The 21,785-nt window shown below is 45.5% G+C and overlaps 1 protein-coding gene across 4 annotated transcripts in view; it reads right to left on the reverse strand.

The window, feature by feature from the left end:
• Window positions 1-465: 465 nt before the first annotated feature.
• PPARA (peroxisome proliferator activated receptor alpha) overlaps window positions 466-21,785 on the reverse strand; it is a 48,998-nt gene continuing 27,678 nt past the window's right edge. For 2 of the 4 annotated variants that reach the window (XM_064142305.1, XM_064142306.1), the window contains 6 exons: window positions 17,684-17,928; window positions 13,421-13,581; window positions 11,485-11,623; window positions 7,880-8,082; window positions 1,869-2,316; window positions 466-1,030 (listed from right to left, as the gene is read on the reverse strand). In XM_064142305.1, the coding sequence (XP_063998375.1) occupies window positions 783-1,030; window positions 1,869-2,316; window positions 7,880-8,082; window positions 11,485-11,623; window positions 13,421-13,581; window positions 17,684-17,891 (1,407 nt within the window). In that variant the 5' untranslated portion in view covers window positions 17,892-17,928 and the 3' untranslated portion in view covers window positions 466-782. Of the gene's footprint in view, window positions 1,031-1,868; window positions 2,317-7,879; window positions 8,083-11,480; window positions 11,624-13,420; window positions 13,582-17,683; window positions 17,929-21,785 lie in introns of those variants that run through there. The other 2 variants (XM_064142308.1, XM_064142307.1) reach the window with 2 other exon arrangements.

A 21,785-nucleotide genomic window follows, 5' to 3' on the forward strand; every position in this document is an offset into this window, starting at 1 on the left:
TGAAATACTTTGTCTGGGCTAGGATCAGACTTTTCAGTCTCCCATCCACATCCCCAGATATTCCAATCCTCCAAAACACAAAGGGATGTTTTCCTATTTCCTTTGGAAGAAAGAGTTCCATTGCTTTACCACATTTACTCTTCTCTGCTGGAGCTTTCATTTCATCAAAGAACCATTTTCTAACCCAGCTACTCCCCAGTATCGCATAAGTAACACTACCTGAAGCTGTGCTTCAATGTCATGGAATTAAAGCAGCAGGTCAGAGCTCTTTTATTAGTGTATGGACAGCAAGATCCAAGCATTTGACATAGCCAGCCTGACTGCTGCAAGAAAAAAAAGTGTTAGTTGGTTCTCAGTAATTGCCATCAGCCCAAAGTGCATCATCTTTACGATTGTGCCTACACCTGGAGAGAAGTTGCTGATTCTGCTAGAGTCTGAAAAGGACTAAACCAAGAGGAAAAACAATTTTGTTCACTTCTGGTACTTAACATTCTGATTTATTCTCCAAAGATGAATTCCTTACCAACCTCCAACTTGCCAAATCAAATAACCATTGTAAGATACTCCATGAGCACTATCATCAGTATTTTTCTGCAGAGTTCTTTCACAAGCAGACAAAAGATCCCAAACCAGAAGTGGTGCAACACTTCAGTTACTCAGCTTTTAGACTTCTCAGGCTGTGTGCTGAGTGAGCAGCAGATAACTCTGCCAGTAGTTTTGCTCCCATGATTAGTATTGCTCTTGTCCTTAAATAGTGTGGAAAAAAAATAGACTAACAATCCTTAATACATATCCCTGTATATTTCCTGTAGCAAAGGGTGCAAGTGTGCATCAGATTCAGTCTTCTTAATGATCTGCACCAGCTGAGCATGCTCTGTGACAAGTTGTCGGAGGTCAGCCATTTTTTGGAGGAGTTTGGGGAAGAGGAAGATGTCATCAGGGTGGTTGCTTTGCAGGTGAAGTTTCAGGACGTGCACAATGCTCTCCTGCATTTTCTCTATGTGGCCCACATTGACAAGTCCAGGCCGATCTGTTCTCAAAATAGACAAAAAAGAACCAGATAATGACATGGACCCCTTTTGTAAAGCTGCTTTATGGATCACAGAACAGCTCAGGCTGGAAGTGACCTCAGAACTTGTCCACTCCAACCTTCCCACCCATTCTGCGTGCAAAGCTACTGAATGAGGGACACGCCTACGGCCTGCAGCTGCTTTGGATGAGGTACCAGAAACAGCAGAGGGTAACAAACAGCAGAGAATGGCTTGGGTTGGAAGGCACCTCAGAGATCATCTGCTTCAACACCCCAGGCAGGAGGCAGCCACAGCCTCCCTGAACAGCCTATTCCAGAGCATCACAGACACCCTTAGGAAAAGTCCCTCTGCAGCTCCCCTGGAGGATCCCTTCAGCCATTGGAAGGCAGCTCTAAGGTTGCCCTGAAGTCTTCTCTTCACAAGGCTGAACAACTCCAGCTCCCTCAGCCTGTCCTCACAGCAGAGATGCTCCCGCCCTTGGATCATCTTCATGGCCTCCTCTGGACTCTCTCCGCCAGCTTTATGTCCTTCTCATGCTGTGGACACCAGAACTAAAGGCAGGATTGGAGGTGAGGTCTCAGCAAAGTCAAAAGGCAGAGTTCCCTCCTTGCCCTGCTGCCCACACTCCTCTGGATGCAGCCCAGCACAGAGATGTTTTCTGGGCTGCCTGAGGGCACTGCTGGCTCATGGGGAGCTTCTCAGCAATCAAGACCCCCAAGTCTCTTTCTTCAGAGCTGCTCTCAACTCACTCTGCACCCAGCCTGGATCGGTGCCCAGGACTGGTGCAACCCAGCTGCAGAACCTTGCGCTTGGCCTTGCTGAACACCTAGTACTTACCTCCACAGCAGATGATGGCAGCAACAAACAGGGAGATGTCACTGTCATCCAGTTCCAGTGCATTGAATTTCATTGCAAAGTCAAATTTGGGCTCCATGATGTCACAAAAAGGCTTCCTTAGGCTTTTCAGGAACTCCCGTGTTATAAAGCCATTCCCATAGGCAACCAGCATCCCATCCTTGTTCATCACAGAGGCTAACATGGCAAATATGGCTTCATAAACTCCATATTTTAACAGTGTCACTTGATCATTCAAATCAAGGGTGGAGAAGCCAGGGATAGATTTGGCAAACTCAGTGAGTTCTGTGACAGTCTCTACAGACGTACACTGGCAGCAGTGGAAAATCCGAACCTCTGCTTCCTTGTTCTGAATTCCATTGGCTACCAATTTTGCCACCAGGGTCTTCTCTGCCATACACAGGGTGTCCATATCATGTATAACAAATGGCTGCAGAGGGGAAAACAAACAAACAAACACTAGTAATTCAGTTACAAAATGATGGCTATCAATGATTGGTTTCCTAAGGAATAGATGAACTTGGATGCTGATCAGCCAACGACTCAGAGTCTCTTCAGCTACCCACAACCCAAGAGTCTCTTCAGCTACCCACAACCCAAGAGTCTCTTCAGCTACCCACAACCCAGAGTCTCTTCAGCTACCCACAACCCAGAGTCTCTCAGCTACCCACAACCCAGAGTCTCTCAGCTACCCACAACCCAAGAGTCTCTTCGGCTACCAACAACCCAAGAGTCTCTTCTGCTACCAACAACCCAAGAGTCTCTTCAGCTACCAACAACCCAAGAGTCTCTTCAGCTACCAACAACCCAAGAGTCTCTTCAGCTACCAACAACCCAAGAGTCTCTTCAGCTACCAACAACCCAAGAGTCTCTTCAGCTGCCAACAACCCAAGAGTCTCTTCTGCTACAAACAACCCAAGAGTCTCTTCAGCTACCAACAACCAAGAGTCTCTTCTGCTACCAACAACCCAAGAGTCTCTTCTGCTACCAACAACCCAAGAGCCTCTTCTGCTACAAACAACCCAAGTGTCTCTTCAGCTACCAACAACCAAGAGTCTCTTCAGCTACCAACAACTCAAGAGTTTCTTCACTGTGCTGGTTTGAGGCTAACTGGAATATTTCAATGAGAGAAATTAGATTATCAGCTGTGAAAGGAAAATAACAGTGAAGCCTACATTACCCATTTGTTCTGCTGAGACATATAAAAACAAGAGCACAAACAGAGATAAGTCAGTCTCTGCCTCTGGCTGCCTGCTTGCCGTATTAACTCCTCTGCCTAGAGCTGTGTAACTCAACTAATCATTCTTCTTCTAACACCTCTTGCTGACCTTTTGCAGCTCACTGTGCATGTAAGGGGGATTTTGAGATGAGGGAGGGAGTGGAAAGAAGGTGAAAGGTTGCTCAGGAGCCTCTCTTGGGCAGTCTGGCTGCTGGGAGGGGTTTTGTGTTTCTGTATTACTGTTAACTTGTATATTACTCTGTATAGATGTAAATATCTATACATACTGTATGTATTTTGCTTGCAAGTTGTGCCAAGCTGTAAAATACATCTTCTTTAACTTCCAGCTGACCGAGTTAGTCTGGTGAATTCCTAGCCACGTGTTGGGGGAGAGGGAAACTCCCAAACCTGCACATTCACCTATCAATAGCCCAAGAGCTTCTTCAACTATCAATAAACCTGAGAGTTTCTTCACCTGTCAGTAAACCAAGAGTTCATTCATGGTTCTGCATAAAGAGAAGCTGCAGCACTACAAACAGCAGCACCTGAGAGCAATGCAAGGAGCCAAAAGTAACTCTGTGTGCCCTATGTCTCTAATCTGGTTTTCTCTCATTGTTAGATGAAGATCCAGGAGTACCAAGCTTGATATGCATGCAGCCACCTCAGAGCAAGTCCAGGAAGGTTCCCAGAAGCCTTGTATTACTGTTAGGGGTTTATTGAAGTGGGATGTTTTAATCAGAGTCCAGGAGCTAGATAGGTCCAAGGGTGAACCAGGAAAGTATAATCTTTTGTTATTTTATTCCCAGAATGCCTGCATCTCCCCTCCATAAATGAGCAGCACAGGTTGTTCAGCCCTTCTCCTCTCTCTGCTCTCTTCCTGGTGTGGGCTCCCTTACCTTGGGTTTGTGGGGGAGTGGGGCCTGGTGCTGGCCAAGCTGAATTTTTAGCTGCATCATTTGGGCCTGGGTAGGGAGGTATGGGGATTGGAATATGGACTGGGTTTGCTGGCTGGAGGTTTGAGGGGAGGTTGTGCAATGCTTTGGTTTAATGAGGTTTTGTGGTAAGCCCAGATTGGAGAAGTGGGCCAGGGTTGACTACAGATTTGTGTATTTTGTGTGTTTCTGTACTGTTTTATGTAGTTGTGAGTAGTACCTCCATTTAAATTGCCAACCCCGTGTGGAGCATTTTCTTTTACCCCTTTTATGAGGCACAAAAGAGCATCTGTCTGCTCCCTAAACTACAGTTACACTCTTCGCAAGTCCAGGGTACTCTGCCTACAATCCTGTCCATTCCTAAACTAACTACACTTGATGCACATCACACTGTGCATCCCAAAGGGCATGCAGGCAGTCATTTAAATACAGGACAGCAGATCTTCACAAGAGGGTGAACTCTGTACCACTCTTCTAGGAGAGGTGATCCTGCTCTACAGGGAAGTTGGACTAGATGATCTTTTGAGGTTCCTTCCAGCCCCTGACATTCTGTGATTCTTGTATATGAATTGTCAGTGAGTCTGTCCCAGCTAGCTGATGTTCCACAGAAATCCAGCTTATCTTTAAGCCCAGCATCATACTAGAATGTCAAGCTACACAGATTCTCAGTCCTCATCATGATGCCCTCCATAACCCTCTTCACTGAAACAGGAACATGCTTTACAAAGGGATGAGCCACTCTTCTAAAACGACTTGTGAAGAAAGTATTCAGACTTTCTTAACAATAACCAGAACTCAAAAACATTCTGGGACATATCTGAAGAGCAGTAATGAAGAGAGAGAACTCACTGAACAACAACAGCAGCAAAACCCGAAGTTTCCCAGCTATCAGTCAGGGCAATTGAGCTTGAACATAAATCTAGCTTCATAAATGCAAAGCAAAACACCTTCTCAGTGCTGTTTTGCTCATCTCGGATAAAATATCATGAGAAACAGGATCACAGAGTGTCAGGGGTTGGAAGGAACCTCCAGAGATCACTCAGTCCAACCTCCCTGGCCAGAGCAGGATCACCTAGAGCAGGCCACACAGGAACACATCCAAGTGGGTTTTGAATATCTCCAGAGAAGGAGACTTCTCAACCCTCCTGGGCAGCCTGCTCCAGAGCTTTGTCACCCTCACAGTGAAAAGATTTTTCCTCACTCAAGTGTTCTGTTAGAAGCTCCTATAATTCCCTTTCTCAGCAAACTGTCCAACATGCTGGTTTCATCCACTTCTAAATTGCTCATGGCAATGACTCGTCCCAACTCATTTGGGTACTTCAGAGTTACACACCACAGAACATTATGCTTATCCACATGGAAAGTGGCAAAGCAATAAACCCATCACATTTCTAAACATTTAAAAGATGCAGACTGTCTTGTAAAGCCTTTTGGAAGCCCAGAAGGCAGCTTTGTGCTGGGCTATATCAAAAGCAGTGAAAGCAGCAGGACAGGGATCGGATTCTGACCCTCTTCTCTGTGAGACCCCACCTGCAGCACTGCCTCCAGTTGTGGTGTCCCCAGCATGAGAGGGACATGGAATTGCTGGAGTGGGTCCAGAGGAGGCCACGGAGATGGTCAGTGGGCTGGAGAACCTCCCATATGGGAACAGGATGGGAAAATTTGGGCTGTCCAGCCTGGAGAAGAGAAAGCTCTGTGGGTACGTTAGAGCAGCCTTCTAGTACCTGAAAGGGGCTACAACAAAGCTGGGAAGGGACCTTTTACAAGGGCCTATAGTGATAGGATTGAGAGGGAATGCATTGAAGCTTGAGGAGGGCAGATTAAAACTGAAGTTTAGGACGAAATTCTTGACAGTGAGGGTGGTGAGACACTGAAACAGGTTGCTCAGGAAGGCTGTGGATGCCACCTCCCTGAAGGTGTTGAAGACCAGGGTGGATGTGTCCTTGAGTGACCTGGTCTAGTGGGAGCTGTCCCTGCCCATGGCAGGGTGGTTGGAACTGGATGATCTTTAAGGTCCCTAAACCATTTTATGAATCTATGAATTTATCATCATTTCACTACTCAGAAAACAGGTATGGCTGAGGTCTTAGGAGCTAAATCTACACCTCATCATTGTGAAAAAACAGCAGCTTGTTCTGAAATTAATTAAAAGAGTCACTGAAACCAACTCTTCATGGTTGATTCAGAAGGAGGTGGATTACAAATTGCCCACAACTAATCTCTCAATTTTTTCTCCTTCACTTTTCTGTTAAAAAGTCAAAAGAAAGCTAAAAGGTTTATTTTCCCCAGATATTACACAGGGATTAAAAAAACTTCTCCTCTCCCCTGCATAGTGAAGAATCATAGAATGGTTTGGGTAGGATGGGACCTTCAAAGGTCATCTAGTCCAACCTCCATGCATTCAGCAGAGACATCTTTCACTAGATCAGGTTGCTATGACCTTGCATATTGCCAGGGATGGGGCCTCAACTACCTCCCTGGGCAACCTGTTGTAGTGTTCCACCACACTCATGGTAAAGAACGGTATGTTGGGGTAGACTGGACTATAAAGTGCCAAACTGCCTCATTTAGAAGACAGGCTGCTTCCAATTTTTCCAACCCTTGTTCTCACAAGGGTTGATTATGGCATGCAAAAGACCTCTTCCCTGGACTGGCAAAATAACATTGTTACCTTCTACACTCAATAAACACATGTCACAAGAGTGTAAAACCAGGATGTGTCAAGTGAAATTAGTCAGTCCTGACAGTGGTTACACAATCCTGATGTGCTACCAGCCCAAAAGCAGCTGACAGCATTGGGCAGACCATGGCTAAATTATCCTGAAACAAAAATCCCCCCTGCAGCATAGGTCTCTCAACAACTTTGACTGCTTCTCCGTTTCAAAGTACCCACACAGTTAAGATCAGGAAGGCTGGGTGAGGAAATGCCCAGAATCACAGAGTACCAGGTTGGAAGGGATCTCAAGGATCATCTGCTCCAACCTTTCCAATCACACCCTGCTTCCCATGCCTCTGGTCAGCCCTCTGCCAGAGATGCTTGAGAGCCTGGGACTGGCACAGGAACACCCAAGGCACTGTGAAGCTGTCCTGCTGCTGGGGTAACATCCAGCCCAGGACACAGTTACCAGCCTCTCCCAGACCTGCACTCCTCTGCCAGGGTTTGGAAACACAGTTCAGAGGCAAAGCAACCACAGAGGCAGAGGGATGCAGGTGCAAGGAGAGGGTTCCCCATCTACAAGCTGTCTGTAGAGTCTGCAGCTCCTGCACTACCCTCAGTTCACAGCTTCCCTCTTGCCCCTCTGGCCTCCATCAGCTCCAGCAGAAATGCTCCTCAATGCACCTGCTAAGCAGGAAGTGACAACATAGATGGCTGAGGAACCTGTCAACAAAGTTTACAAACTGATGTTTTCTTTCCCCTCCTGCCATTAACACTGTTGTGATTAAAAGAGAAGCCACAAAGAGCTCCTGCACAGTGAAAAATAAGTTTTTTTATCTTGGCCTTTGTGGCAGAAAAAAATGTGGGTTTTTTTTTCACTAAGATAACAGGAAAGTAACTTTGAACCATCTCCCCAAACTATAGCAAGTGGTTTCCCTATTCAGATATCATTTTAATTCTGTGTGTACTCTAAGGTTATCAGCTTACATTTACAAGCTCATCACCTGAGTTTTCCAATGCTTCCTATTGCTCTGCTAGTGGCTAAAAGCAGCTGTTCCTTTTGCCTGCTCCATCTCTGTACTATGATGATATTTATTTCCTAAAGGATTTGCTTAAGAGTCTAACAAATTATTACAATCACACTTCCTGTCCTTAGCAGCTTTCAAGTGACGGCAGAAGTACTTACTGGGTTGTTATTAGTTTTCCCCGCAAGGATGATTCTGGCTTTCACCTTGTTCATATTGAAGTTTTTCAGGTAAGCATCATGGATTCTTTTGGCAAGGGATTTAAGATCTGCCATTTCTGAATCTTCTACACAATTTTCACCTGTGAGAATTTCTGCTTTCAGCTTGGCCTTCTCAGACCTGGGCATTCGTCCAAAGCGGATTGCTGAGGGGAAGACAAATGTAAAACGAACATCAGTTACACCAAAACCACTTACTGCTGCTGGTCAGAGCAGTAGGATTTGTGTCTAGAGAAACTCAGCTGCAGGTACTATCTTTGTGATAAATTCATGGGTGAAAACATCTCATCCCATCCAACACAGCCAGTGACTAATTTATGAACACAATATACTAAACTGGAGATCATCAGAGGTTTCAAAACACAGAACCACAGAATGTTAGGGCTTCAAAGGGACCTCCAGAGATCATCCAGTCCAACCCCCCTGCCAAAAGCAAGATCACCCAGGGCACTGTGCACAGGAATGCATCCAGGTGGGTTTTGAAAGGCTCCAGAAAAGGAAACTCCACAACCTCTCTGGGCAGCCTGCTCCAGGGATCTGGCACCCTCACCATAAAGAAGTGTCTCCTGGTGTTGAGGTGGAACCTCCTGTGTTCCAGCTTGTACCTGTTGTTCCTTGTCCTATCACTGGGCACCAGCACAAAGAGCCTGGCATCTTCATCTTGACACCCATTCCTCAGATATTGACAGCCACTGATCAGATCCCCTCTCAGCCTTTTCCTCTCCAGATTAAATAGCCCCAGGTCTCTCAGTCTTTCTTCACAGCAGAGATGTTCAAGTTCCTCAGTCATACCCATAGCTCTCTGTTGGACTTCCTCTAGCAGATCTCTGTCTATTTTTGAAATGAGGAGCCCAAAACTGGACACAATATTGCCTATGTGGTCCCATCAGGGCACAAAGAAGGGCAGGAGAACCTCCCTATCCCTGCTGCACCCCAGGATGTCATTGGCTCTCTTAGCTACAAGGGCACATTGCTGTCCCATGAAGAACTTTATATCCACCTGGACTCCAAGGTCTTTCTGCATAGAGCTGCTTTCCAGCAGGACAACCTCTAAACTGTGGTGGTGCCTGATATTATTCCACCCCAGATGCAGGACCCTGCCCTTTTCCTTATTGAACTTCATGGGTTCACCTTTACCCATCTCTCAGCCTGTCCAGATCTCATTGGATCGCAGCACAGCTTGATGGGTGTCAGCCATCCCATCCCAGTTTGGTAATCATCATGAGCTAGAACTGCCTTTGTTCTTTTGCATTACCCAAGGAGATGGATTTTGTTTTCTCCGTACTGTGTTCTACAACTCCCAACACCGAACTGTAAGTCCACTTGGGAATACTAAAAAACACCTGAGGAAACTCCTGTCGGGATTATGGCAGAGAACACAGCTGCCAGTTGAACAGTGACTTCACAGGGAATATTGCAGTGGAGTTAGGCCCAAATCCCATGGCTAACTCTGAACCTGCTGAGGCATTCAGTTCCTCATACACTGGATGTTCATTTCAACATCCCTGTGAGAACAAAACAGATCAGAGATCTGAATTTGTGCTCAAAGCCTGGAGTCAACGAAACCTCCTCCTAGAGGCAGCATTTTGTGCTTTTTTTTTCCAACAGATGAGCCCTTCAGGACTGGAGAGGATGAGAATGGAGTTTTGAGTTTCCAAACTATGTTTTGGGATATTCTTTTGGGAGACAGGAGATGTGAGTTTGAAGCACCACTGGATACAGATGTCTCCCAGTCCTCGAGCAAGTGGTCTTGCTATTTAGCAATGAACTAGGCACGTCCACATCCTCTTCAGTGTCAGTTTAAAATGAAAGCAACTCCATTTTTCAAGGGGCCTTATCCTCTGATGGCATGTGCAAGGTTTTAAGATGGACCCAGAATAGCTGGTTCCTCTTCTTGCATTTCAGTATCTAACCAGTGAGAGGACAGAACCTCACTGCCTAGACTGAGCTGCTCATGCATATGCAGAATGAGCTCTTCAACAAGCCCAAGGACTCTTCTTATGGCATAAGAAGGTGGCTTTAGGTGTCGACTGAAATACAGTTTTGTACTTCTACTGAAGTCACCCTGGAAGGGTTGTTTGGCATCTGCACATGACTACCTGCTATAAACTGAAGCAGATTGAAGGTCATGGCCGTAAATCTCATTCCAGCTTCTTTCTTGAGAAGTACTGCCTGCAAGTTAGCAGTCACCTCCTTCCTCCACTGCCTCCCATGTGATATTGCAGCTTCAGCTACACTACAGGTGCCCACAATGTTTTAGTAGGATGAAACAGCTTCACGTGAATGTTAATTCCTGTCAGTCAGCACAGCTCCCTGCCTCTGTCTGTTGCTTCACAGAGGTCATTACCAGTCCTACAGACTATCAACCCTCCCCCAGTAGCCCTACATCTCCAGAAAGTCAATTCTCCAAGTGCCTCTTGCTAAGACTCTAGACTATGATGTCATAGGCTGCTTCCCCAGTCACATTCCCACCCCAGCTATCCTGACTGTATAATTTCCTTGAGAAGTTCATCTCCTAACCTGCAGCTTTTCACCTCCTCCAAGTTCAGCCTTGACACTAACAGACTTACCTCAGGAAAGTAAACTCCTGGCATCTGGCCAAGCAGAATGCTGTCTCTCATGGCTTAGGCCTCTTTACCAAAGCTGCTTAGCAAGCTACATAGTGCCCTGTGGGCTGAAGCTGGCCTGTAAGCCACCAGCTTACCAGCCTTACTTGAAATCATTAACACAAACGCTAAGATACTTTCTCAGCTGGATACCCAAACACTCTGCATTTTTACCAACCTACCAGATTCTTCTTCAATAGTCAGCCCATATCTCTGCCCTACCCCCATGCCCCTGGAACCATCTGCCCCAAGACCTGTTGTACTGTATCCTGAAAAATAACGAAGTCTGGTTTCCTGCAGCTTTTTATCCACATTACTCTCTCTCACAATCAGCTAGTTGTTCTCCTCCTACTCCCTTGATCGGAATTCCTCCAGTACTGAAATCTGTCTCAATGGGAGTAATGATGCCAAAGTTCTGGGTGAAGAAAGCAACTAAGACACAGAACGGCTTAGGCTAGGAGGGACCTCAGACCTCTTCTACTTAAACCTCCCCACCATGGGCCAGGACACCCCTCAGCAAGATTTGGCTGCTCAAAGAAGCAGCCACAGACTCCCTGGGCAGCCTATTCCAGAGTCTCAGCACCCTCACACTGAAGAACTTCTTCCTAAGCTCCAGTCTAACCCTGCTCTCCCTCAGCTTCAAACCATTCCCCCTTATCCTGTCTCTAGACACCCTCAGGAAAAATCCCTCTGCAGCCTTCCTGGAAGATCCCTTCATGTACTGGAAGGCAATTCTAAAGTCAGACATCCAGCACAATTGTGTAACAAGCTGGCAGCTGTGTCTCAGTTTCATGAACTACTCATTTAGGAAACTGGTGTCCCCTGCCACGATCAGTACTGCACAACTCTAAGGCTGAACCCACACAGAAACACCATCCAAGTGCCTGCTTCCAGAAGCAGACTCTGGGTAGGAACAAACAAATTAAGGGCACTCTTACCTACCATTATGTGACATTCCAACTGAAAGGCACTTCTGAAACCGACAGTATTGGCACTTATTCCTATTTTTTTTCTGGATTTTGCAGCTGCGATCACATTTGTCATAGACAAGCTTTAAACGAATCGTTCTTCTAAAGAAACCCTAGGAGAAGGTTGGAAAAACAGAACAAAATGTTGAAGAATGAGGGTGGAGGTGGTGTTGTTTCTTGATGTCCCTAACAAAAAACACACAAAATAATCTGTACAAAGGTAAAAATCTATGCAGCAGATGAAGCCATGATTAGAACGTAAAATGCGAAAGAAGGGAGTAGCTCTCAGACCTTTTTCTTGGGAGAGGATCAACAGCCCAGCAGATTTCTCATGGATTAAACAAAGCAGTGACATATTGCTTTTGTACACATCCTCTCAGTGTCCTCCATCAGAAATAACCTTCATCTTCCATACGTGTAAGTGCAGATTTTACACATCTCTTCTTCAGCCAGCAAAAAGGGGAGGTAGGATAGTGCAGCACAGTGCATAGAAAGAGCCACGGACAGCAAAATGAGCGTTAGAGGAGAGCCTGTGACTCAACAGATCTTACCATGACGTCTTGAGAATCATGGTAAGATGTTGATGAGCAGAAGCAGCAGATTCAATTCAATCCACAGCAATATTGCAAGGTAAGGTTAGTTTCATTGTATGAAATCACAGGATTAGCAAATGCGGAGACACTGCAGCAGATTGGCTCACACGACCTAAGCAGGTGTCAGCTAGACTTTGGGATACAACTGAAAAGGAACTGGCTCCCCATCTCTAATTGATATTCTAGCATTATTCTGACATGATTTTCATTCAAATTATTACATTCAAGTGACCATATTCTGGCACTGTTTGCCTTCAAGTGACCATATTCTGGCACTGTTTGCCTTCAAGTGACCATATTCTGGCACTGTTTGCCTTCAAGTGACCATATTCTGGCACTGTTTGCCTTCAAGTGACCTTATTCTGGCACTGTTTGCCTTCAAGTGACCATATTCTGGCACTGTTTGCCTTCAAGTGACCTTATTCTGGCACTGTTTGCCTTCAAGTGACCTTATTCTGGCACTGTTTGCCTTCAAGTGACCTTATTCTGGCACTGTTTGCCTTCAAGTGACCTTATTCTGGCACTGTTTGCCTTCAAGTGACCATATTCTGGCACTATTTACATTCAAATGATCATATTTTGGCATTATTTACATTCAAATGATCATATTCTGGCATTACATTCAAATTATTACATTATTACATTATTCACATTCAAATTATCATATTCTGACAGAGTGCAGGGGAGAAAAGTATCTACATATAGAATTAAATTATCTCTCTCGCTTTGTAGTTCAAAAAAAAAAAAAAGGAAAACTAAAACATTAGAAGAAAAAATAATCCTCAAATTCATGGGTCACATCATTCCTCAAATGCTAATATTAATTTCCCCCCAGAAGCATGCACTAGCCCCCAAATCTACAAGAGATACTGAGTGAATCAGGCAGAATGTAGTGTGGATGAGAGATTTAGGAATGGCAACATAGTGAAGTCAGATGCTCCTCACAGCCATACTCCCAACACAAATAAAACACTAGTGGAGCAAGTAGGCTTTGACCACAGTTTAGTGGTTTCAGTTGGTTTAGTGTTGAACTAATGATACCCAGAAAAGCAGAATTAAAATGCTTGTTGTGAATAGCCCCTGCTTGATGAAGGTCTGGCTTTCAGTTACAAGATCTGAATAATTTCTTTCAGAAGAAGGAAAAAAAAACCCAACCCGACCAAAAAACCCAAAGAAAAGATCACAAATATCTTTATTATTTAAAGAATGGTGAGAATTGTATTAATTAAACATTTCTGCTATGAATGTTTATCTACATATAAGCCTGGAAATAAAGCAAGGTGATTTAGGTTCTTAAAAAGAAAATTACCACTGTACCTTACAACCTTCACAAGCATGTACTCCATAATGGTAGCCTGAGGCTTTATCCCCACAAATTCTACATTCAATGTTTAATGCTCCACTGGGTGATTCATCTATGCTACCTGGAGCTGTGGCAAAATTAATGGATGAAGGACTGGATGCTGGTGAAAGGGTGTCTAAAAGAAAAAGGAACACTTCATAAATACTATACTATCAAGATCCATACCATTTCTCTACTAAACCCACACCAAAAAATGAGCTATAACAAACCAAACAAAACATGAATTCATAGTCATTAAGTGAGCTGATAACTTGGCCCTAAGGATTTGAAAAAATAGTATTTCTATCAACACATATGGTGTACCCTTAGCCAAGGTCAGCCTTACCAAAGGAACTCTGGAACTAGAAGGGTGCTGAGGGTTATGAGGCTTTAATAAATATGCACCACACAAAGATCAAACAAAACAAACCTCGTAGGGATTTTCCCCTTCTTTGTTTTTGTACTTCCCCTCCCCGCCAGGAGTTTCTCAATTTGATGTGAGCATCCAATTGAGAATTTTCCCCCCACAACTTAAGTAAACTACAAAGCACTCAATGAAATTTCTTTAAACCAAGGAGGTTTTCTTGCTGATAAAAGTGCACATCATGAGTAACACCAATCTGAATGTGAAAAGCAGCACTCAACAAGCATCTACTAGTCAAGACAAACACTACAAAACAGAAAAAGAAATAAAACCAAACCATAATAAAAGAGAAACCCTCAAATATGGATCACAACAGCCATTCAGCCTGGCACTCACTCCTCCAGGAAGGTTACTATCAGCTCATCTTGCCATTACCTCTTTCACCTCTTGTTCGGTAGCCCACACTGAGCTACACTTAAGATACACTTGAAGACCCTTTGACTTCTGAAGAGATACTCATAGTTGTAAATGCCAACCTAAACTGAGGCCTAAAAAGCAGTTGGCCAACTTCTCTTTCTAAAGAATGTCCTCAAAGCATGCTCCTGCACATCAGCAGAAAGGCCAAGTATATTAAAAGGTATCACAGCTGTCTGCCTCTGAGATAATTCAGCAGTAGAAACTTTGTGCTGATATTTAGACCTGTGATTATAATGGGAAAAGTATTTCTGACTTGTTGTACACTGAAGTCCCCAGAGATCTGACTACTAGATTAGCCTGCTGCAAAACTAGGACATCCCAACTGTAGTTCTCTCAATTAATACTTCCACCTTATTTGAGGAAAAAAAATTTCCAAGGCCAGAATTTCCTTTATCTGCCACCTTCCAACTTCACCACAAAACCTGAGCAAATTAATGGGTGTGTTATTTTATCAGAGAGATTAAGAAACACTCATGAATGTAGGTCAGCAAGTATTATGTTGGAAAAAAACCAACCCAACCCTGGCACAGAACTCAGGCTGCATTGCCAGCACTGCCAAGCCCACAGGCATCAGAGTCATCAAGGACAGCTTAAACCTCAGGATTTAAAAAAAAAAGATTCTTAACTTGCCTTATGGAATTTGAGACTCAAAAGATTATGTTTCCCATCTTTAATTGCAAAACTAAACACTGAATATTCAAATTAGAAGGTGGATGACCCAAATTATTGTAGAATTTTACACAGAATAACTTAGGTTGGAAGAGACCTCAGAGATCATCTACTCCAACATGTCCCACCATAGGCAGGGACAACTCTCAACTAGACTCAACTGCTCAAGGCCTTGTGCAACCTGACCTTCAATACTCCCAGGCAGGAGGCAGCCACAACCTCCCTGGGCAGCCTGTTCTAGAGTCTCAGCACTTTCATGGTGAGGAACTTCTTCCCAGGATCCAGTCTAACCCTGCCCTGCCTCAGCTTCAAACCGTTTCCCCTTGGCCTGTCTCTAGACACCCTCAGGAAAGGTCCCTCTGAAGCTCTCCTGTAAAATCCCTTCAGGTACTGGAAGGCAGCTCCAAGGTTACCCTGGAGTCTTCTCCAGGCTGCACAACCCCATCTCCCTCATCCTGTCCTCACAGCAGAGATGCTTCAGCCCTTGGATCATCTTTGTGGCTTCCTCTGGACTTTCTCCAACAGCTCTGTGTCCTTTTGATGCTGGAGACACCAGAACTAAACACAGTATTCATGTGGTTTTCCTAAGTTGAAATAGTGATTAGAGCTTGGGAATCAATTTAAAGTATAAACCCCCAAAACTAAAACCTGATGGAAACTAAACAGAAAGTTAGGCGTAAAGTGCTTAAAATGACAGAATCAGTCAGGGTTGGAAGAGACCACAAGGATCATCTAGTTCCAGCCCCTCTGCCATGGGCACCGACAGCCTACCCTAGATCAGGCTGCCCAGAGCCCCATCCAGCCTGGCCTTAAACACCTCCAAGGATGGGGCCTCAACCACCTCCCTGGGCAACCCATTCCAGGCTCTCACCACTCTCATGCTGAATAACTTCCTCCTCACGCCCAGCCTGAACCTACCCATCTCCAGCTTTGCTCCATTCCCCCTAGTCCTGTCACTCCCTGACAGTCTGAAAAGTCCCTCCCCAGCTTTTTTGTAGGCCCCCTTCAGATACTTAAAGGCCACAATGAGGTCACCTCGGAGCCTCCTCTTCTCCAGACTAAATAGCCTCAACTCTTTCAGTCTGTGCTCATAGCAGAGGTGCTCCAGCTCTCTGGCCATGCCAGTGTCCCTTCTCTGGATATGCTCCAGCACGTCCACATCCTTCTTGTAATGGGGGTTCCAGAACTGGATGCAGTACTCCAGGTGGAGTCTCATCAGAGCAGAATAGGAAAACCTTACTGATAATGCTTCCATTTCCTCTCACAGAGATCTTTTGCCTAAAGCCTGTCTAATGTATGAGCACTCTAAGAGTGTTACTGTAACCACAGTAGAAGTCATCAGCTGGACAATGCTACCCTAGGGAAGGGAGGGAAAAACATGTTCAAAATCTTGGCAGAGTACAGCAGAACTCTAGAGTGAACTTTTAAGGGTTAGCTTATGAAGTCTTACAAATGTCTCACAGTAATTTCAAATGCATGAGAGTTGAAGAAACTTTTAAAATGGGAAATTCTTTTAGTGTAATATTGTGACTTAGAATATAATCAATAAGGCTGGAAAAGGCTTCTAAGATCATCCAATCCAGTTATAACCCAACTACTATGACCACTAAACCACATCTACAGCTTCTTGAACATCTCCAGGCATTGCGGCTCCACCACCTCCCCATGCAGCCTGTCCCAACACATCACCACTCTCTCACAAAAGAAGTTCACCTCATGTCCAAACTAAACCTCCTCTGGCACAACTCAAACTCAGTTCTTCGCATCCTGTCACTGGTTACTTGGCACAAGAGACCAGCACCAGCCTCACTCCAGCCTCCTTTCAGGGAGCTGTAGAGAGCAATGAGGTCTCCCCTCAGCCTTCTCCTCTCCACACTAAACAACCCCAGCTTCCTCAGCCTCTCCTCTTTTGATGCCCTCCAAACCCCTCTCCAGCCTCATTGCTCTTCTCTGGACACCCTCCAGCCCCTCAAGGTCTTTCCTGTCCTGTGCCACCCAGTGCTCAAGTTCTGACCTCACCAAGACCAAGTACAGGGGCACCATCACTGCCCTACTCCTGCTGCACACACTGGATTTGGTATAGGCCAGGGTGCCCTTCACCTTCTTGGCCACTTGGGCACTCTGATGGCTCATGTGCAGCCACCCACCAGGAGCCCCAGATCCTTTTCCACGGGTTGCTTCTCAGCCACTCTGCCCCAAGCCTGCAATGTTGTCTGGGGCTGTTGTGACCCAAGTGCAGGACTCAGCACTGGTCCTTGTTAAACTTCATCCCACAGGCCTCAGCCCATGAATTTAGCCTGTCCAGATCTCTCTGCAGAGCCTGCCTAACCTTAAGCACATGAACAATGCTACTCAATTTAGTATCATCTGCAGGCTTGCTGATGGCCTTAAAAGTCTTTACCAGTGTTAGTGACTTCCCATTTGACTACAATATGTAGTAACCTCTTGTTACTTGTGAATAACAGTGATTTTCAAAACCTATATGGAAAAAAGTTGTTGATTCTAAAGATAACCTAAACCAGCAACTTCACAGTGCAGTAATTTTTCAGTGACATTTGTTTAATAATGCAATTTCAGCATTAACTATTTTAAGGCTATGGTATAATCAGCTTAACTATTTCTAGCATCATTTAGTCATAAACACTAATTATTGCATTAAAAAAATACTTAATTTCTACCACTGTGTAATTATAAAAGAAAATATAACAACAAACCAAAATTCTCTTACCTGTTTTAACTGATCCATCAGATCCTGGACCATTTCCCAGTGACTGGAACTCTGTTAAACTTAAAGCTCCAGAGCTGTCATCACCTAGAGACTGAGAGAGGTCTTGAATGTTCTCCATATCTTGTAGGAACTCTCCAGATAAAGGGCTGCCTATATCACCCTCCTCCAAAGGAGTAAGGGGATAGAGCTGGTTTTCAGTGTCCACCATTTTGATCACGTAGAGAAGTCACTTAAACTTCTTTATACTGGTGAAAGAAGAAACTTTTTTATATCCTGTACTTCAAATATCACATTTTAAGTTTGTGTCAGTTACAACACACTGAATAGATTAATTCTAACCCCAAAGTGATCTATTATACAACATTCTGATGCTCCAGAAGCTTTATGCAACGCCAATCATCAACAGAACCACAGAATGGTATGGGTTGGAAGGGACATCCAAAGGTCATCTAATCCAACCCCCTCTGCAGTCAACAGGGACATCCTCAAATAGATCAGGTTGCCCTGAGCCCTGTCGAGCCTCACTTTCAGTATCTCCAGGGCTGGGACCACAACCATCTCCCTGAGCAACTTGTGGCAGTGTTCCACCACCCTCATGCTAAAGAACTTGTTCCTCACATCCAATTTAAATCTGCTTGAAGCCATTGTCCTCATCCTGTCACTACAGGCATTTGCAAACAGTCTCTCTACACACTTCTTACTGGCCTCCTTCAGGTACGGGCAGACACCTGTTAGGTCTGCCTGGAGCCTTCTCTTCTCCAGGCTGAACAATCCCACCTCTCTCAGCCTGTCCTTGTAGCAGAGGCGCCCCAACTCCCTCGTCATTTTTGTGGCCCTCAGGAGAGGGAAAAAAAGTAGTTCAGTATAAATTAAACTTCTGAAGAGATCAGTCTGTAGGTGGTTGCTTTCCCTCTGTTTCTGAACAAAGTGACAAATCGTACTTCCATAGCAGGCACTACACACTGGGGGTACTGATAGATAGTAGCTGAAGATGAGCCAGCAGTGTGCCCAGGTAGCCAAGAGAGCCAATGGCATCCTGGCCTGCATCAGGAACAGTGTGGCCAGCAGGACAAGGGAGGTTATTCTGCCCCTGTACTCAGCACTGGCCAGGCCACACCTTGAGTACTGTGTCCAGTTCTGGGCCCCTCAATTCAAGAGAGATGTTGAGGTGCTGGAAGGTGTCCAGAGAAGGGCGACAAAGCTGGTGAGGGGCCTGGAACACAAACCCTATGAGGAGAGGCTGAGGGAGCTGGGGGTGTTTAGGCTGGAGAAGAGGAGGCTCAGGGGTGACCTCATTGCTGTCTACAGCTCCCTGAAGGGAGGTTTTAGCCAGGTGGGGTTGGTCTCTTCTCCGAGACAACCAGCAACAGAACAAGGGGACACAGTCTCAAGCTGTGCCAGGGGAGGTCTAGGTTGGATGTTAGGAGGAAGTTGTTGCCAGAGAGAGTGATTTCCCATTGGAATGGGCTGCCCAGGGAGGTGGTGGAGTTGCCATCTCTGGAGGTGTTCAAGAGAAGACTGGCTGAGGCACTTAGTGCCATGACTGGATGGGGCTGGGTGCTAGGTTGGACTGGATGATCTTGGAGGTCTCTTCCAACCTGGTTGAGTCTATGATTCATTCTGTGATTCAATTCCCACCCAAACTTACACAGAGATAACAAAGAGCAAAATGCATACATATTAGGTCTGAGCAGCTTTTCCTCACCTAACAGCTTAAGATCTGTTCAATTGCTCCTCTCCTGCTTTTCCATTTGTTCAACAGATCACTGTACAAGTGGGCCAGACCAATACCTTTTGAACAACCCTGGTCAAAGAACACCTTCAGTAGGAGTACTCCAGCACATAATATCCAATGCATCTGTAATCCCTGGAGTTTTATTTCATGGAATCATCATAGAATGGTTTAGGTTGGAAGGCACCTCTGAGATCATCTACTCCAACATGTCCCACCATAGGCAGGGACAACTCTCAACTAGACTTGGCTGCTCAAAGCCTCATGCAGCCTGGCCTTCAACACCCCCAGGCAGAAGGCAGCCACAACCTCCCTGGGCAGCCTGTTACAGAGTCTCACCAATTTCATACTGAAGAACTTCTTCCCAGGATCCAGTTTAAACTTACTCTCCCTCAGCTTCAAACCATTCCCCTTTGTCCTGTCTCTAGACATCCTCAGCAAATATCCCTCTGCAGACTTCCCTGAGGATCCCTTTGACTATTGGAAGACAGCTCAAAGGTCCCCCTGGAGTCTTCTCCAGGCTGAACAACTCCAGCTCCCTCAGCCTGTCCTCACAGCAGAGGTGCTCCAGCCCTTGGATCATCTTTGTGGCCTCCTCTGGACTTGCTCCAACAGCTCTGTGTCCTTGCCTTTAAAAACACTCTCATCACCTTTGATTAACAGCACAGATTTCTGAGGAATTTTCACAACCTTTAATTATTCTTCCATTGACTTGGCAGGTAAACACCGTTCAGAGTGTCACTGCTGCTGCACAGGGGCACTCCTGCTAAAAGAAACTAATCCTTTACACTAAGTCCTACTTGTGCTTTAAGTCAGCAAGGGTACAGATCACACTGCTGCTGGCTGGTCCATGACATGAATATGCAGAGGCAGCTGAGAGGCTCTGTTACTGTGGTTACCGCTCCACAACGGCCTTTGCAAGCCCCACGTGTTCACTGCAGTGCATTGTGAAGCTTCAAACTGCTGGGAACTGGCCACAAGGGGACACAAAAATGCTTTTTCTTATGAGAAAAGCCCTCAAGTCCTGCATCCTGACAGTAATTATAGAAATCTCCCTGGATGTTATTTCAAATACCACTACTTTGGTTCCTATGACACTAAATACTTTATATAGAGGAATCACAGAATGTTAGGTGTTGGAAGGGACCTCTGGAGATCACCCAGTCCAACCCCCTGACAGAGCAGGGTCACCATGGACAGGTCACATGGGAATGCATCCAGGTGTGTTCAGAATGACTCCAGAATAGAAGACTCCACAACCTCTATGGGCAGCCTGCTCCAGGGATCTGGCACCCTCACTGTAAAGAAGTTTCTCCTCATGTTGAGATGGAACCTTCTGTGTTCCAATATGGACCTGCTGTTCCTATCACTGGGTACCAGCACAAAGAGCCTGGCACCTTCATCTTGACACCCACCCCTCAGATATTGATAGTCATTGATCAGATCCCCTCTCAGCCTTCTCCTCTCCAGACCAAACAGCTCACAGGAGAGAAGTCCAAGTCCTTCAGTTATCCTTGTAGCCTCTACTGGACTCTCTCCAGAAGATCCCTGTCTCTCTTGAGCTGGGCAGGCCAAAACTCGACACAGTATTGCATGTGTGGTCTCAGCAGGACAGAGGAGAACCTCCCTAGATCTTCATGAAAACACTTTCCTTAGTGCACCCCTTCTTTGATAACCTGTGACAGATTCATCCCATGAGAACAAGCATTTGTTAAAGAGAAAAAAAATACTTTGGCTATTTATTTGGCCAAAAGGGTACAGTTATAAGTAATACAAAGTGCTGATTCCTGCTTTCCCTTGCTTGGAGTCAGATAAAAACATTTCAAAACCTTTTGAAGTGAAATACCTGCAATCAAGCCTTTTATCCCTAGGCTGATGGCAAAAGCCTGTCTTCAGCTTCATTTGCATAACTTTACAAGGTATTACAGAGATGGAATTGAGGGCTGGGCTCCAAAGACAACCCAAAGTTAAGATGGTAGCAACCTGCAGTGCCCACACTGCGTGGACAGCAGATCCAGAAAGAAGATTCTGCTGCTCTGCTCTGGTGAGACTTCATCTGGAGTGCTGCACCCATCCGTGGAGCCCTCAACACAGGAAGGGCATGGACCTGATGGTGCAGGTCCAGATTAAGCCATGAAAATGACCAGGGGGGTGAAGCAGCTCTGATACAAGGATAAGCTGAGTGAGCTGGGGTTGTTCAGCCTGGAGAAGGCTCCAGGCAGACCTAAGATCAGTTTGCCAGTACATGAAGAAGGATACAAGAAGGCTGCAGAGGGAGGGACCGTGTGCAAAGGCCTGCAGCGACAGGTCGAGGGCAGTGGTTTGAGATGAGAGAAGAGCAGAGTTAGATTGGATGTGAGGAACAAGTTC

Source organism: Pogoniulus pusillus, chromosome 4, assembly GCF_015220805.1.
Source record: "Pogoniulus pusillus isolate bPogPus1 chromosome 4, bPogPus1.pri, whole genome shotgun sequence".
Lineage (NCBI taxonomy): Eukaryota > Metazoa > Chordata > Aves > Piciformes > Lybiidae > Pogoniulus > Pogoniulus pusillus.